This window comes from Cyanistes caeruleus, chromosome Z, assembly GCF_971803275.1.
Source record: "Cyanistes caeruleus chromosome Z, bCyaCae1.hap1.1, whole genome shotgun sequence".
NCBI classification, from domain to species: Eukaryota; Metazoa; Chordata; class Aves; order Passeriformes; family Paridae; genus Cyanistes; species Cyanistes caeruleus.
In genome coordinates, this window is record NC_141732.1 from 12,894,382 (window position 1) to 12,908,945 (window position 14,564).

The following is a 14,564-nucleotide window of genomic DNA, read 5'->3' on the forward strand; positions in this document are numbered from 1 at the left end:
CGGCAGAAATGCGTCACCCGCGGTGGCCGCGGTAAGGCGCCCGGCTCGCCCCCAGCATGGCGGCGGTGCGGGCGGCGGCGTGGCGGAGGTCTGGGCTTTGCCCCGCGGGGCTCAGGGCATTTTGGAGCGGCCGCAGGTACCCGCAGAGCACAGGATGGTGGGTGGCTTCTGGCCTTCTCCGCATGCTGGGCCTTCACTGGGCCGTGCCCTCTGGAGGTCACTTAGGCCGAGACCCCCCTGACCAAGTACCTCAGGATTTGTCCAGGTGGCTTTGGGATGTCCCTAGGGAAGGAGACTCCACAGGTTCTCTGGGCAACCAGCGCCCACCGAGGTGCACTGCTGGTGGGTGGGTGGGTGCAGTGGTGCAGGGTTGGAGCCTTTAGAGCTGTTACTGCTTTTGTTAGGAGTGGGAAGAGCGGGATTTCATGGGAATGAAAAACAGTTCCTCTGTAACATTTTATGTGAAACCACACGTGTTGTCGCCTAGATTGTGGCATATGAGAAGGAAAATTTTTAACTAAAAACTAGTGATGATTTTTTTTTTACATGTGGGCACCGATATTCTTTTGTACTAGTGATTATCTTGTTATGCTTTTTATTTACAGCAAGAAACTACAAAATGGAGCTGTAACAGAAAATAAGTAACAAATCTTGTTAAGATGCTGTTTACACTTAGACCAATGAATTAAGGTGGGGGGGTGATTGCTCTGCAGAGGCAGCCTGTGTGGGGAGCAGCAGCTTGGGGAACACCTGCACACTTCTGGATAACAGACCTGATGAGTCCATGGGAAGTGTGAACTGTCTGGATTGAGTCTGGTTTAAAACACCATGAATACAAAAATGCTCTGACTCTGTCTTGAGTAGCTCAGAGGCTGAAAATCTTTCCGTTCTGGTGCCAGCAGGAAAGAGTAAAGAGAAGTGTAAGCAGACCAAGCACTTCCTGAGAAGGAAGAGAGGAGTGAGCCCAGCCTGATCTGTGCTCCACCATGCAGCCAGAGTTATCTCCCCACTGAGGACCTGCAGAGCTGCCTCGAGTCCCAGGTCAGCGAGGTCTTTGTGCCCTCTCTTCCTGAGGACTTGCACAGACTCCCCTGCAGGAGAACAGGCTGAAGCATTGCCTGCTGGCCCAGCTGGCAGCAGAGCTGGGTCATGCTGTCCCAAACTCCCAGCTGCACTGGATGTGCCGTGCTGGGTTTCTATTGCACCCCCATGAAAGACAGGACCAAGACTGATGAACTTACAGCTGCAGAGCTGCTCCTGAGCATGAAAATCATCAGGCAGCAGTGAGTTCCCCCATGGAGCATTCTCATGCCTGACTTGTGCTGCAGGCAGCAGCAGAGCCCTCTGGTTGGGGTGAAATCTGTGAATTTCACTAATAGAAGTTCATTGAAATACTTTCACTTAGTAATGGTGAAGTCTCCAGCAGCCCTATATAATCAGCTGCTACTGAGACATCTTACTGAATTCCCTAATGTCATTTAAGGGCCATGTTTTTAAGTTCTTAAAGTGTTTTAAGTTCTAAGTGTGTTAGTTTTTCTTCCCATAAAAGATGCAGGTCTGCTTTTAATCAGAGGAGAGAAGCAGTGAAGTCAGGAGGACAAGAAAATAGTCTAAGAAATGCATTATATTCTATGAGTGTTTTCTGTGAAACAAGATTTTCCAGTAAGATTGTTTCCAGTAAGGTTGAGAGTCCGTGATCTTTCTGGGAATAATCTAGAAATGTCCTGGTTGTACCACTCCATGCCGTGAACTCTTGCTTCCCTGGTTTCTTTCAGCGTGCAGATGAATGAAGCACACTCAGGCACTGCTGCTTTTGTGTGTTACAGCACTCAGTTTCTTAACTGTGCAAACTTCTAAAGTGCAGCATTCTTCTTGAAAGCTCTGAAGCAATTTTAAGAAATGCTTTCTTTTCTCCTTTTGACTCTTGGAGAATTACAGAATAGTATAAGTATACATCTACATGTTCCACTGTAGGGTGAAAGGGGGGATGTTTCACTGATCACCATGGAAGGCTGAATGTTCACAAATCTCTCCCCTGTGGCTTATGGGAAACCACAGTGTGACAAATGGCTAACTCTGTCATCTTGCTGGCTTCAAAGGCCATTTGGCAGCAATGAATTTAAAGTTACTTTGTCATGAAATTATGTCCTTCCATCAAAACCGGAGATATCTGCATCTCTTGTTTCCTCTTTAACACACACTATGTAGGAAAACATTTTCAGTTGTAGTTGCACTTTGTGCTCATTCCCCTTTCTGTCACCCTGAAAACTCAGCTTCTGAGCTTGCTGACATAGTTCTCTAAAGACTTTCCCAGGACAGTAACTGTAAACATAGATATGTGTACATACTTTCTGTTACACGTCTTTTGATGGACATCTCTCATGGCCAGTGCAGTTGGGAAAGTGTTATCCTGACCATCCAATCCCTGGCTGTGGTCAGAAACCTATAAATCCTGGGAGAAGAAATAAAGTGCTCTCTTCCATTCATCACACCCCGAGCTGTGTTCATGTGACCTATTCATCTCCAGCAGCAACACCTTTCTGTGTGTTTCCCAGGACGTAACTTTGATAGCTCATGTAATATGATCAGAATGGAATGAAAAACAGGACTGGGAATTGGGGTAGGCAAGAAAGGAGCTTGGCAGCAACTTGTCCTGTATTTTGCAGTGTCTGAGTTGAGTCAAATTGCCATTTCCCTGATCTCAGACATACCAGTCCCTTGGAGTTGCAGACCTTATGCTTCCATCAGCACAGGAAGCTGCAGGGACTGGAGTACAAGGGAAGATCAGATGTGGATGTTTGAGATGCAGAACACTTAACTGTTAGTAACAAACTGAAAGAGCAGAAATCTGAAATAACATCAAAGTCTTGCACACAGCACCTATGCCCTGGTAGGGCAAGACTTCTAGGTGTTCACTTTATCCCTGGACTTTTAAAGGTTTGTCTCTTCCATTGAACTAAGTTATAAATAAATAAATAAAACCCCTTTCTTTGTTTTAGGCCAAGATAGTAGTGAAGATCAGAAGAAAGTGTGAAAAGGCCAGCTTGGGAGTGTATTTCTTAACAAGATGATTCAGAACCGAATTTTGGAATTTTGATTACAGCCATAGTGAGGGTCCAAAACACATAGCAAAGGTTCCTCATGGCCTCAGAAAGCATGGCCCAAGTCTGATCCTTATATTCCTAAACGAGAAACAGGCATCAGTAGAGTCAGAAGAAGGAATAAACACCACAAGACCAGACACAGATATTCCAGATTTTTTTTGTGTCATACGCAAATGAAAAACTGGCTCACATGTTTGCTTTTTTGATAATTTTTTTTTGCTTCTGTTTTGGAAAAAATATACAAAAAAAGCCAAGAAGAGCCAACATGGAAATGTGAGGTAAACATTCCAGTAAAAGTACAGAGGCTCCATTCTTTAAAGAAGACACACATTAGTTATCACCATGCTAGAAAAATGAGATGAAGGAAAATCCTAGAAAACAGTGAAAAGTTATTTAATGAAGCCTTTGCCCCAGTTCTGACCATTTTAAATGGGCTTTTTTTTTGTGGTTCTTCTCATTCCCAACCAATACTCAATTGTCTATATAATGCTTAGACAAAGCTGTTAAATTGTAAAGTAGCAGTTTTGATATACATTCTGTATGGCAGAATTTACAAAGAAATGCAGACGGCAACTACAGACTTTTCCTTCCTTCCTTCCTTCCTTCCTTCCTTCCTTCCTTCCTTCCTTCCTTCCTTCCTTCCTTCCTTCCTTCCTTCCTTCCTTCCTTCCTTCCTTCCTTCCTTCCTTCCTTCCTTCCTTCCTTCCTTCCTTCCTTCCTTCCTTCCTTCCTTCCTTCCTTCCTTCCTTCCTTCCTTCCTTCCTTCCTTCCTTCCTTCCTTCCTTCCTTCCTTCCTTCCCTCCTTCCCTCCTTCCCTCCTTCCCTCCTTCCCTCCTTCCCTCCTTCCCTCCTTCCCTCCTTCCCTCCTTCCCTCCTTCCCTCCTTCCCTCCTTCCCTCCTTCCCTCCTTCCCTCCTTCCCTCCTTCCCTCCTTCCCTCCTTCCCTCCTTCCCTCCTTCCTTCCCTCCCTCGCCTTCCTGCCTGCCTTGCCATCAAAGCCCCTTAGGAAAAAAAAAAATACATTTTGGGCAGCAAAACTGGCTTCTTGGCTATGCCAATCTGAATGTCAAGGAATGCTGCCCTGGTGAAGGAGTGGTGTCACTTTTCCTTTGCACCAGTGTCACTAGTTACCTCACAAATCTATGATGAAGTGATGAAACACTTAAAGCACAGCCTCAGCCCCACAGTGGTGGCTGTATATCCCCATAGTCAGTTCCTGAAGCCAGGTTTCACTGGGAGCTTTAGCTGGGGTTCAGAGAGGAATGAGGATCTAGGGAGATTATATAGTCAGCTCACATGCTATCAGCTACTACTATAAATTTTGATGTTCAGTCCGTACTGCAGACCAAGGATGTTGTTTTAGTTATTCTTCAATAACTGGCACAATCACCCACACCAGAACAACCAGGCTTTGATTCAGTGAGGTGCTTAAGGACATGCTTCTAGTCTGGAAACTGGGTTAACTAGGGTTAACTCCTAGGGAACACTTAAGTAACTCACTGGATCAAGGATGGGGTTTTGTTCCTTGTTGATGGTATCATTCAGGTTAGATTCCTGATTGCTGTTATTTTAATATGAATTAAATATATGCAAATACTTCAGATCCATGCTGAGTTTACTCAGATGAGAATCTGACCCAGCACTTCTTATGGTAAGAAAAGGTAAAAGTGAATTTTTTTTCCTCCAAGATAAATTCAAAACTGAGAAGAAAAAAAATTGTGTACAAATATCACATAACAACATCAACAATTCCATAGATGTAGTTCCTCAGTGCACACTTTAAACAAGATAAGGGGTTTTTTTTGTTCTTTTTCCGTTTTGCTTTTGAAGTCTGGCATAATAATATTAAAGCTGACAAAAAATCAGGGCAAGCTACATCACTTCCTCATACAAAAAAAGTACAAAACATTAGCCTCTAACTAGACATAACATAATACTGGTTATCACAGTTAGACATTTAGTAACTGTGTCTTGGAGAATTTACTGGAGGGTAGTAAAAAATAGCTTCGGCTGCCGATCTCCCATCTCAGGTTACTTCAGTCATAGAGGCAGAGTGATTCTGCAGAGGAAAAGGCAAACACATGAATGTTTGTAAACAACAATCTGGCACTGACATACCTTACTAGTGTGCAAAAGCAATGGGAAAAAACCTCACTCAAAAAACTTGCATTGTTGATGTAAAGATTATAACTTAAGAAAATTAGCTTGTTGATTTCTGGTAGACATCAACCGTTAAAGTCCAGTGTCTACCTGCACTTCACAGTCTAGTAGCTATAAACAGCTGAATGGACAACATTTTTCTCACAGCCCATGAATATTTTCACCTGCTCAGCCATCCTGTCTACACAAAAAAATCTGGATATGTAAGTAGGTAGCACTTAGTTTCTGGACTATAAACATATTGAGAGAGCATCTAATGTACACAGTTCTGCAGATTTAGTGGAAAGTCTTCCAGTAAATCTTTGCCTAATCAAAATTGACTCTTCAATTAAGCAAAGTACTTTCAGACACTAGAAACATTTTCTTTTTAAATTCCTCTTTTCAGTTTGTTTCACAAAGAGTTTAACTAAAGTTGCTACTGATCTTGCCACACATAATAAGTGACAGGCCATCTAATAAAGGAAGTACAATTTAAAGACCAAATAAATTACACCAGTGTATTTCAGACAACTCATAAACTCGTTTCTCCTTGTTCCCAGAATTTCTTGCGTTACATTTACTTGTCTGTTTTGAAAGGACTGAGTATGATGCATTTATGCTAACACAAGCCATTTAAAGTTAGTAGTTTAAAACAAAAACACTATCAATATTGTTGTTCCCACGAGCTATTTTTTGCAGGCTAGAAAGAATGCTAATAATTTCTCTTCTGATGACTTAGAGATAGAAAAAAATATATGATTTTTTCTTATTATAAAAGATACTGGACAGTAATAAGGATAAAACCGTAACCTCTATTATTTTGGAGGACAGACTAGTTTATCCTCAGGGAAGAGTAAATCCTTCATATATCCTAAAAGTTTTCTGGAATGTAATTAGGCAGAATTATTTTTACTTCTCTCTCAGTTTTCTATTCTTCTAAGCAAAAGTTTGTGAGGCATGTGAAATCCTACTTTAGCTGTGGACATGTATAGGAGCAGAAGATCTACAGTATTTGGTAGTTTCAGGGATAAATGACTTAAAACAATCTCTGCCATGATGCTGACTCACTCTTTTCAATGGGTTTAAAATGAGGCATGTGTAGTCAGGTACAAAACTACTTTTTACCCTGATGCAACAGAAAATATGCTTGGTGATGGTCTGGGTAAGAGATTTACAGTACCTGTGCACTCAGTGTCTCCAGAGGACTTTCCACCCTGGGAAAAGCCATTAGTGGCATTCCTCGTGGGTCTTCAGGCTTCGGTTTAGAAGGAGCTGCATTACTGCCCTTAAAGTTATGGACAACACATATCCCCTGTGTAATGCAGAAAAAAACCAGAGTGAGTTCAGTGTGTTCCGTCCCCAGGAAAACCTGGAGGGGGAATTACCATGTGGGGCACAACTGAAAGAAATTAACCTGGGTTTGGCTTCAAGGCATCATCTGTCTCATCCTTAGGCAGCAGTGTGTTTACTGACATGGCTGGGCATGGTGGACTGCCTTGGTGATGAACCATTCTCAACCTTTTTTACATTTCACACTGGAGACAGCAGGGACCCCCCATGTGTGCCTTATCATCCCAGAACCACAGACTACCTGAATGATACCCTTTACTGGCCAAATACTCCCTTAAGAGTCTGGACTTTGTCACTTCCAAACAGTGAACACATCTCTGTGGATGGTTGAATCTCCCTCCCATCTGGATGGCACCACTTAGCACCATTCCTGCAAGCTTGCAGCAACAATGCTATGGTGTTTATCCCACAAATCCCTCCCTTATGCATGACCAGACTCACAGCACCCACATGGTGATGGTGATGCCAGGAGGAGTAACCATACACGGCAGTGGGTAGCTTGAGGACATGGAAAGAAAAACGTACACAGGAGCTGACACATTTGCTGGTGGAGTGATTTCTGCAGCCTCCTTGCTGGCTGTTCCCCTTCACTTCCAGAGACCCAAGCAAGAAGCAGGCTGCTGGGTGGGTCCTGTGCCAGCAGGATCTGTGCCAGGAATCTGACAGTACCCCTCAGGGGAGACCCCTACCTCCACTCTGAAATTTAGGTTGTGACACCTTTAGGGTGCCAGAAGGTCTGCAAGGTCAAAATACAGCTGGGGACAGGCTGTCACTGCCACAAACAGGTACTGGGAGCACAGACACTGTCCTAACCTGATAGATGGGGCAACTGTCTCTTAAATTGCATGGGTGAGATTTAAGCTGTTCTTCCCAGTTGGAACCAGAAATATTATTCACATTAGAATAGCCAAAGAGATTCAGGTCAAAGGCTGTAGACATCTTTTTATCTGAAATTAACACAAGAATAAATAATGCTTGAAGGTTTGTTGTTGTTGCTTTTTTAAGTATGGAATAGAAAAAAAATCACAGGACAATCAAGATTTAAGGGATCTTTGAAACCTAATGCCTCCTGATTACAGGGATAAAGTGTCTGTTGCTGTGCAGTAGACAGTTTTGAATCATATTTTGATTAAATGGAACCAGGCATATCTCTTGGTAATAGTGAGAATGACCTGGACTGCTTGCTGTGTGATCAAATCCTCAGCAAGGGGCCTCCCACCAAACAAGACATTTAAACCACGCAGCCTACAGAAGAGCCAGTTACACTCAGAGTCTGGAGAGATGCTCTTCCTAAATTCTGTGGGAAGGCCTTTGATATATTTTAGTTTGTTTGGCTATCCTGTGAGGGGGTAAAGGGAGGTAGTTTTATCTCCAAGGGAATTTACCCTGACCTTCCCTTCTACTGCACTTTATGAAACAAAATGCAGAACCAGGATCACAAATCAGAGCCCCAGAAAACTCTCTGTACCTCACATTTTTACCTGTATGTGGCACACAGAGGGGTTTTGCAACACAGAGAAGGAATCTCAAGCACACCCTCCTTTTGATACTGTAATCTACACCACCTTTTGCAGCATTTTCCAGAATAGATCAAGTAAGAACATGTAGAGCAATTCAAATAATTGAAACATATAAAGTGTACAAATGCTACCAAATTAGACTTATCAATTAGTATAAACCTGATTTCATATTAGGATTTTCTTTGATAATATTTTTAATTAAATGGCGCTAGAATTAAATCTTGCAGATTAAATCTGGCTCTAAGTGATTAAAATTTTTTGTTTAGTTTTTTTTTGGGTTTTTTTTTTTTTTTTTTTTTTAAAGCTGTGGTATTTTTAAAAGGAACCCAGAAGGACTGATGGACTTACCAGAAACAAGGCTACAGCACTCCCCAGGATGAAGCCTGCAATCACATCCGAACAGTGGTTTCGATACTCAGACACTCGATTTAGCCCTGTGAGGAAGGCAGCACACAGGGTTCCCAGACACAGCACAGGCTTGGCTAGCCTGCTACTCTTTGTTTTAATTGTGCTTGTGATGTACATCTGTAAGAAAGGGCAAACCAAAAATTGTGCTTGTGATGTACATCTGTAAGAAAGGGCAAACCAAAAATTGTGCTTGTGATGTACATCTGTAAGAAAGGACAAACCAAACCACCAGAAATAATGCATCTTTCCCACCCAGACAAATCAGCAAGGATGTGACAAATGCCATGATTCATTAAAAAAAAAAAAAAAAAAAAAAGCATAGGGAAATAGAGGAAGAGATTTCAGGTAATTCTGAGAACTTTTAGGAGTACAAATCCAATATTGTTAAATGATGTGAAATATCCTCTTGCATTTACATACTGGACCTTTTCTGAGAAGTAATGCAATGGCTTAACTTTACTGATTTTGTGCAAGTACACTCTGAATACACACAATTAAATGTTTGCAAAGGGACTCAGGAATTCATGCTTATACTCCTGCAGAAACTGTAATGTGCAGATGAAGTGCTTAGAATCTCTATGAACTAACTGCTCCAGTTGCCTAGATGGTGTTGAGTTTAAGGAACTCTCAGAGAACACTGAGAGAAACCATTCTATTCTTTTCCCCTACAAGATGAAAGGAAATACACAGTATGAGAGAAGTTTCTTACAAAACAAAGTTGATTTTTGAGAATGTAGCTCCAGATCATGAAGTTCCACTGTTCTCCAAATATTTTTTAACAAACACCACACATTTCCGGCATGTGGATTTGTTTGGAAATTTTTTAATACATTCTAACAGAGTGAAAATGTGTGGGTCGCAGTTAGCAGCCTTTCATTAGTACTAGAACCACAAAATAACAAAGATGAAGCAAACTCAGCCTGATAACAAAGAAATTCATTAAAATTCTTTTCAGCCAACAGCTATGTAAGCCTGCATGATTTCCAAAGCTTTAATAATTTGGGATGTTCCTACTTGCTTTGTTTTTCACACCTGAACCTGCCTTACAACAGCTAATGGTGAGCACTAGGTGGCAATCTTGCCCCAGTGTTGGCTGGCAGGTTAAACTGCACCTGTCACCAAAATTCACATTAAGGTTCTTTGGAAACAATAGGAAAAAAATACAGTCATTGCCACTGCAGGAATAATTACCACCCACCCTTTCACCCTATGTACTCCTTCTACTCAATTCAATCGAGCAATAGGGAGCTGGATTGCTTTTTTGTTCCCCACCAAAGCACTACTACCGATTGCAGTGTCCAAAGGAAAACCCATCACCTCTTCAAAGTAAGGCTGCAGTCCTGCTGCGACAGCTGTGAACCCCAGCTGCAGGGTAAAACCCACACATGCTTGTTTCCTTACAGGTATGAGATGAAGTTAGACCTTTGGGTTACTCACATGTGATGGTTCACTTTGTCACAGATGGGAAGTATCTGTTATTGGAGTTTCACATGTCTTGGCAAGGAAATGTAAACTTGTAGTAAAAAGAACATTTTAGCAAGGACAGTAATCAATGATGAGAACAGATTGCTAAGGGAAATCTGTTAAACCTTCATGAGGAATTTAAACAAACTGTTTTCCCAGAAGGCGAGCTCCAGTTCATTCCTAAGTCACATGCTATGTTCAGAAATAACTGGGAGAGCTTCTCCATTCTGCTCAGACTTCCTTATCACTGCAGCTTGATTTTTATTGTCCAGGCCCAAAAGCCAAGATATTTTTTTAGGATTCTCACAGTGTTTACCCACAATTAAAGCATGGTTTCAGAGCTTTGTGTAAGAGACCAAAACCTCAGTCAAAGCCACTTAACATTTGGTTTACTACACACAGCAGGTGTTTTTGAAAATTTCCCACAATGCTATCCATAGAGTAAATTTATTTACAAAACTCTAAATGTCAAAACCAGAGAGGAGGAAAGATGTGAATATAAAAACATGTCTAGAACATGTCATATTAAAAAATAAACTGCACATTATTTATCTATATAATTTGTCTGTTCAGCTTTTTTGCTGTGATCTTATCAGTACACTCAAGCAATGTATTTAGCAATATGCAGTGTGTGACAGCAGCTTTTATCCAGTGTAATTCCTCTCCCATCTTTATCAGAGACAAAATCATAGACAAGGAGGCTTTTTTTTGTCTGCAAGTTTAAAATAGACATATATATTTATATATATATATATATATGCGCAAATATATGCATGTATTTAGTATACATATCTATAATGAGAAAGGCAGAATGGAAGAAATCTGTCTTGTCCCTTCAGCAAAAAGTGAGGAGATTTGTGACAGTTTATTTTCCTTAGAAAATTCAAAATTTCTTATCAATATTGCAAAAGTCTGTGTTCTGGACAAACTTTTCTTTTACCAGAGAGATTCCTACAGTAAAAGAGAAGTAGATCCTTTGACAACAATGCTCAGTGCAGATGCTCATAGTGCCAAGAACCTGAATTGATCAGGGTTGCAGCAGGTATTTATTGTATTGTCCTCTGCTATTCAGCATTTCCAAATCTTGAGGGATTAATATCCAGGTGCAGAGACCCAGAGAAGCTGACTTCAGTCATGGGCTAGACTGTAGAGGTGCATCTCTCCCCCTTCCCTGGTTGCACTATGAACTGGGAAATACTCATTAAGCCTTGACCCTGACAAACTGCACCTGGACTAAGCCCCTACTGAATGTATCAGAAACACTGTTCCCAATATGTAACAGGTGTGTAACAAGCACTTGCTTTTTAATGAACAGACTTGGATACTTATTTTTCCTGCCTGAATAACAACTGAAGCGGTTGCTTTAATATTTTTCTTAAGCGAACCTTAAAAGAAAGTTACTGACTGAAATAGTGGCTATGATGGAAAATTACCATAACTAAAACCCAGTCTCTTGGGGTCCTCTAAACAAGGGTCCAAAGTGAGATCTTTTTGAGCTCTTGACTCCCAGAAGATAAGGGGGTAATGTATATGTCTCCAATACTGATAAATGGATGGCCATGGACCCAACCAAGGACTGTTGGTAATAACAGACAAGAATTGTTGGTAATAACCAAGGGTTGTTGTTATTAACACAGCCATGAGAAGTATCATGTTTTGGCTGGAGAAGGAGCACCAGAGATAAGGCATTTTTCTATGACAAACTGCTACAACACGGCACAGGAAATGGGCATGGACTACAGGATGGGATTAAAACTACCCAAGACCATTGAAGCTCTCCAGCCATTTCCAGAGAGACTGGAAGAATGGACTGTATATGATAATTAATTTACAGAAAAAGTGAGAAACCCATCTCTGGGGAGAGGAAACCTGCCCATAAAACGGTATCCTCCCAAGCTGAGGCAGTGCCCCCAGGACTCCCTGGACATCTTATGGGCTGGGCCAATGCAAGTGGATCAATGCTGAAACCAGGATTGACATCCCATCAGCTGGATTCATGCTGGAACCAGAAATGTGATCTCTTTTTCTAACCATTTCTTTTTTCTTGGAAAAGGAACTTAAATTCATGTGAGTGCACAGCAGCTTGCACTAGGTACAGATGGCATTCTTCTTTTTTTTTTTTTTTTTTTTTTTTCTTGGTAAGTATGGAGCCCTTTTCTCCTTCCTCTGCAGAGATTACAGAAGTGATGCTTTGGGTTTCCCTCAGCTTCCTTAGAAGGTGACAAAGAAAAGTGTAGTTGATTAAATATAAACCCCAGATAATAAAAACCTGAAAACAAACACCAAAAAAGCACAAAGCCAAACCAGTCACAGTGGGAATGTTTTCAGTGGCAGAGTAATGAGCAAGTGAGTTCAGAGTCACCTGCACAGGCTACTTGATGTTCAGTGAAGGGAGGAGATTCCCAGGTCTCATAATACATTTATAAAATGAGAGTAATGATGGGTTTGTCTTTACAAACAAGCTGTGGGTCTGCTGATAAGATGAAATTATCACTGAGAGATAACAGAAACAATGGGATGGATTCCACTGAAAGATTAAAGAGACACTGGGGAAACACCATAAAATTCCACAAGGGTTATGAATTAAGAAGGGGATTATGCATTGGGGGAGGGGGGCGCGGGGGGGAGCATCTCGGGTATCAGGTGTTACGGGAAGCCTGTACCTCTCAAGTACCTCAGCCTAAGGGGAAAGAGAGAAGGGACAAGCAGCCGGGAATTAGGATAAAAAGGAGGCTGCGCCCTCCAAAAATTTGAGAGACCCCAGGGGAATGCCCCGTGGCCTCTCCCTTTATTCGAATAAAGAAAAAGGACTCCTCTGTCTCCTTTTTGGACATAAACCTCTGGTGTTCATGGATTAATTTTCCTGACAATTTTTGGGGGCTCGTCCGGGATATTTCCACCGTCCGGGGCGGCGGGCAGCGAGCGGAGCTGAAGGCGCGCCTCACCCAGATTCGGTGATCAGCTCCCCTTGGTGGCGGCCGGCACCGGGCGATCGATTGGGTTCCTGAGACTGTCCAGGAGACAGACGAGAGGCGGACCAGAGGGGTCCGTGAAGAGTCCACAGGGAAGGACCACTGAAAACCTCACCGGTGAGTAAAATGGGATCTTTGGGGAGCAAGCCTGGGAGGGCACCCAGGGAGGGTAGCACAGGCTAGCCTGGGAGGGCACCCAGGGAGGGTAGCACAGGCAAGCCTGGGAGGGCACCCATGGAGGGTAGCACAGGTCAAACAGAGCACCCATGGAGGGTTGCAAGGGTACAGCCGGGAAGGGGTCCTGGCAAAAGGGATGACGATCCCACAATACCCCCGGAGAGTCCCTTGGGGAGAATGCTGAGATCTTGGGACAGATTATGCATTCACACAGAGGTAACTATGGAGATGATGGTAAAATATTGTTATTATGTATGGCCAGAGTATAAGATGCCAAATGGACTTGTATGGCCACCTTAGAAAACAGAATTAATTTGTGTTGAGTTCTGTGAAGGTATCTAGAGGAGAATTGAGAAAAAATGTATTAAAAGGGAATGTGGATTGATATTGTTTAAACAAGCAACAGGAGAAATCTATGTGTTAAAAAAAAAAAAAAAAAAAAAAAAAAAAAAAAAGGAGAAGAGGAAAAACGGGGGGTGGGGAAGAAGAAAACAGTGAAGATTAAAATGTTTTTCTGCACCTTCCCCCGTCTTGTCCTCCGGTGGTACCAGCTGACCCAGGGCCAGCTGCAAGTCCCGGTATCATCACCTTCCAGGACAAAGGGATCAGGGAAATGCTGTTCCTACAGCTGCACCTGAGAATAACAGTGGTGTAGGGGGAAGGGAGCAGCATATCATATCAATGCCTGGAACTAGAAGGGATCTCGAGAATCCACGCCCGGGGGGGGGGCAATAAAGGAAGTCAAGAAAGAGTCTTTGGCAGCAGGAGATGGATAGATTGTGTTTGTGTGCTAGAACAGAATTGGTTAATGGAGAGTGTAGAGAGATGTGGTTGAAGCAGGGACCAGGAATAGGGGTACAGGACCAGGAGCACGGGCTGGGGGCCTGTGAGGCTGCTGGGACTCAGCACTGGGCAGTGCCTGACCCCACCGGCCCTGGACAGGGGCAGCAGCAGCTGCCGGCCCTTTGAGGCTGCGGGACGCCCTGGCTGCCTGTGGTGCTGCCGGCCGTGCCCACTGGGAGCACTGGAGCGGGGAGGAGCTGTTTGGACAATGTGGCAGGACAGGGACTGGCTCTGGTATTCGATGTGTGGTAAATAGAGTGAGCACAAGGAGGAAAGGTGAAGGTGATAGCCTTTTTCAGGCCAGAGAAAGAAAAACCGCAAGGTCCAAGGGGTCCCCCGGGACAGAGGGGACGGGATCGGCCACAAGGAAGTGGCAGAGGCTTTTTCTCCCCAGCAGGGGAGACCCAAGCCAAACAGTGGCTGGGAAAGGATCAGTGTGCTGTCTTCAGGGCATACAACACTGAAAACGGCAATGTCTGCAAAAAAAAGCCAAGAACAGCTGGACTGCCGAGAAAGTCCAGAAGATAAGAGAAATGGATTGTTAAGAGTGTCAAAGGCTCTCATTATATCCACCAACCTAGAGCCGTT

At 43.0% G+C, this 14,564-nt stretch overlaps 1 protein-coding gene and 1 long non-coding RNA gene across 7 annotated transcripts in view; one reads left to right on the plus strand and one right to left on the minus strand.

Annotated features, from left to right (window-relative positions):
- Position 1: 1 nt before the first annotated feature.
- On the plus strand, positions 2-5,781 carry LOC111941248 (uncharacterized). Of its 4 annotated transcripts, none has more exons than XR_015280766.1 (3): positions 2-157; positions 903-1,041; positions 3,000-5,781. It is a non-coding gene; the product is annotated as an uncharacterized LOC111941248 (long non-coding RNA). The 4 variants fall into 4 exon arrangements; XR_015280764.1 differs by having other exon boundaries at positions 5-136; XR_015280765.1 differs by having other exon boundaries at positions 16-136; positions 900-1,041.
- PLPPR1 (phospholipid phosphatase related 1) overlaps positions 3,246-14,564 on the minus strand; it is a 163,664-nt gene continuing 152,345 nt past the window's right edge. For all 3 annotated transcript variants that reach the window (XM_086868681.1, XM_086868682.1, XM_023944330.2), the window contains 3 exons: positions 8,461-8,637; positions 6,423-6,554; positions 3,246-5,162 (listed from right to left, as the gene is read on the minus strand). In XM_086868681.1, the coding sequence (XP_086724807.1) occupies positions 5,130-5,162; positions 6,423-6,554; positions 8,461-8,637 (342 nt within the window). In that variant the 3' untranslated portion in view covers positions 3,246-5,129. The remainder of the gene's footprint in view (positions 5,163-6,422; positions 6,555-8,460; positions 8,638-14,564) is intronic.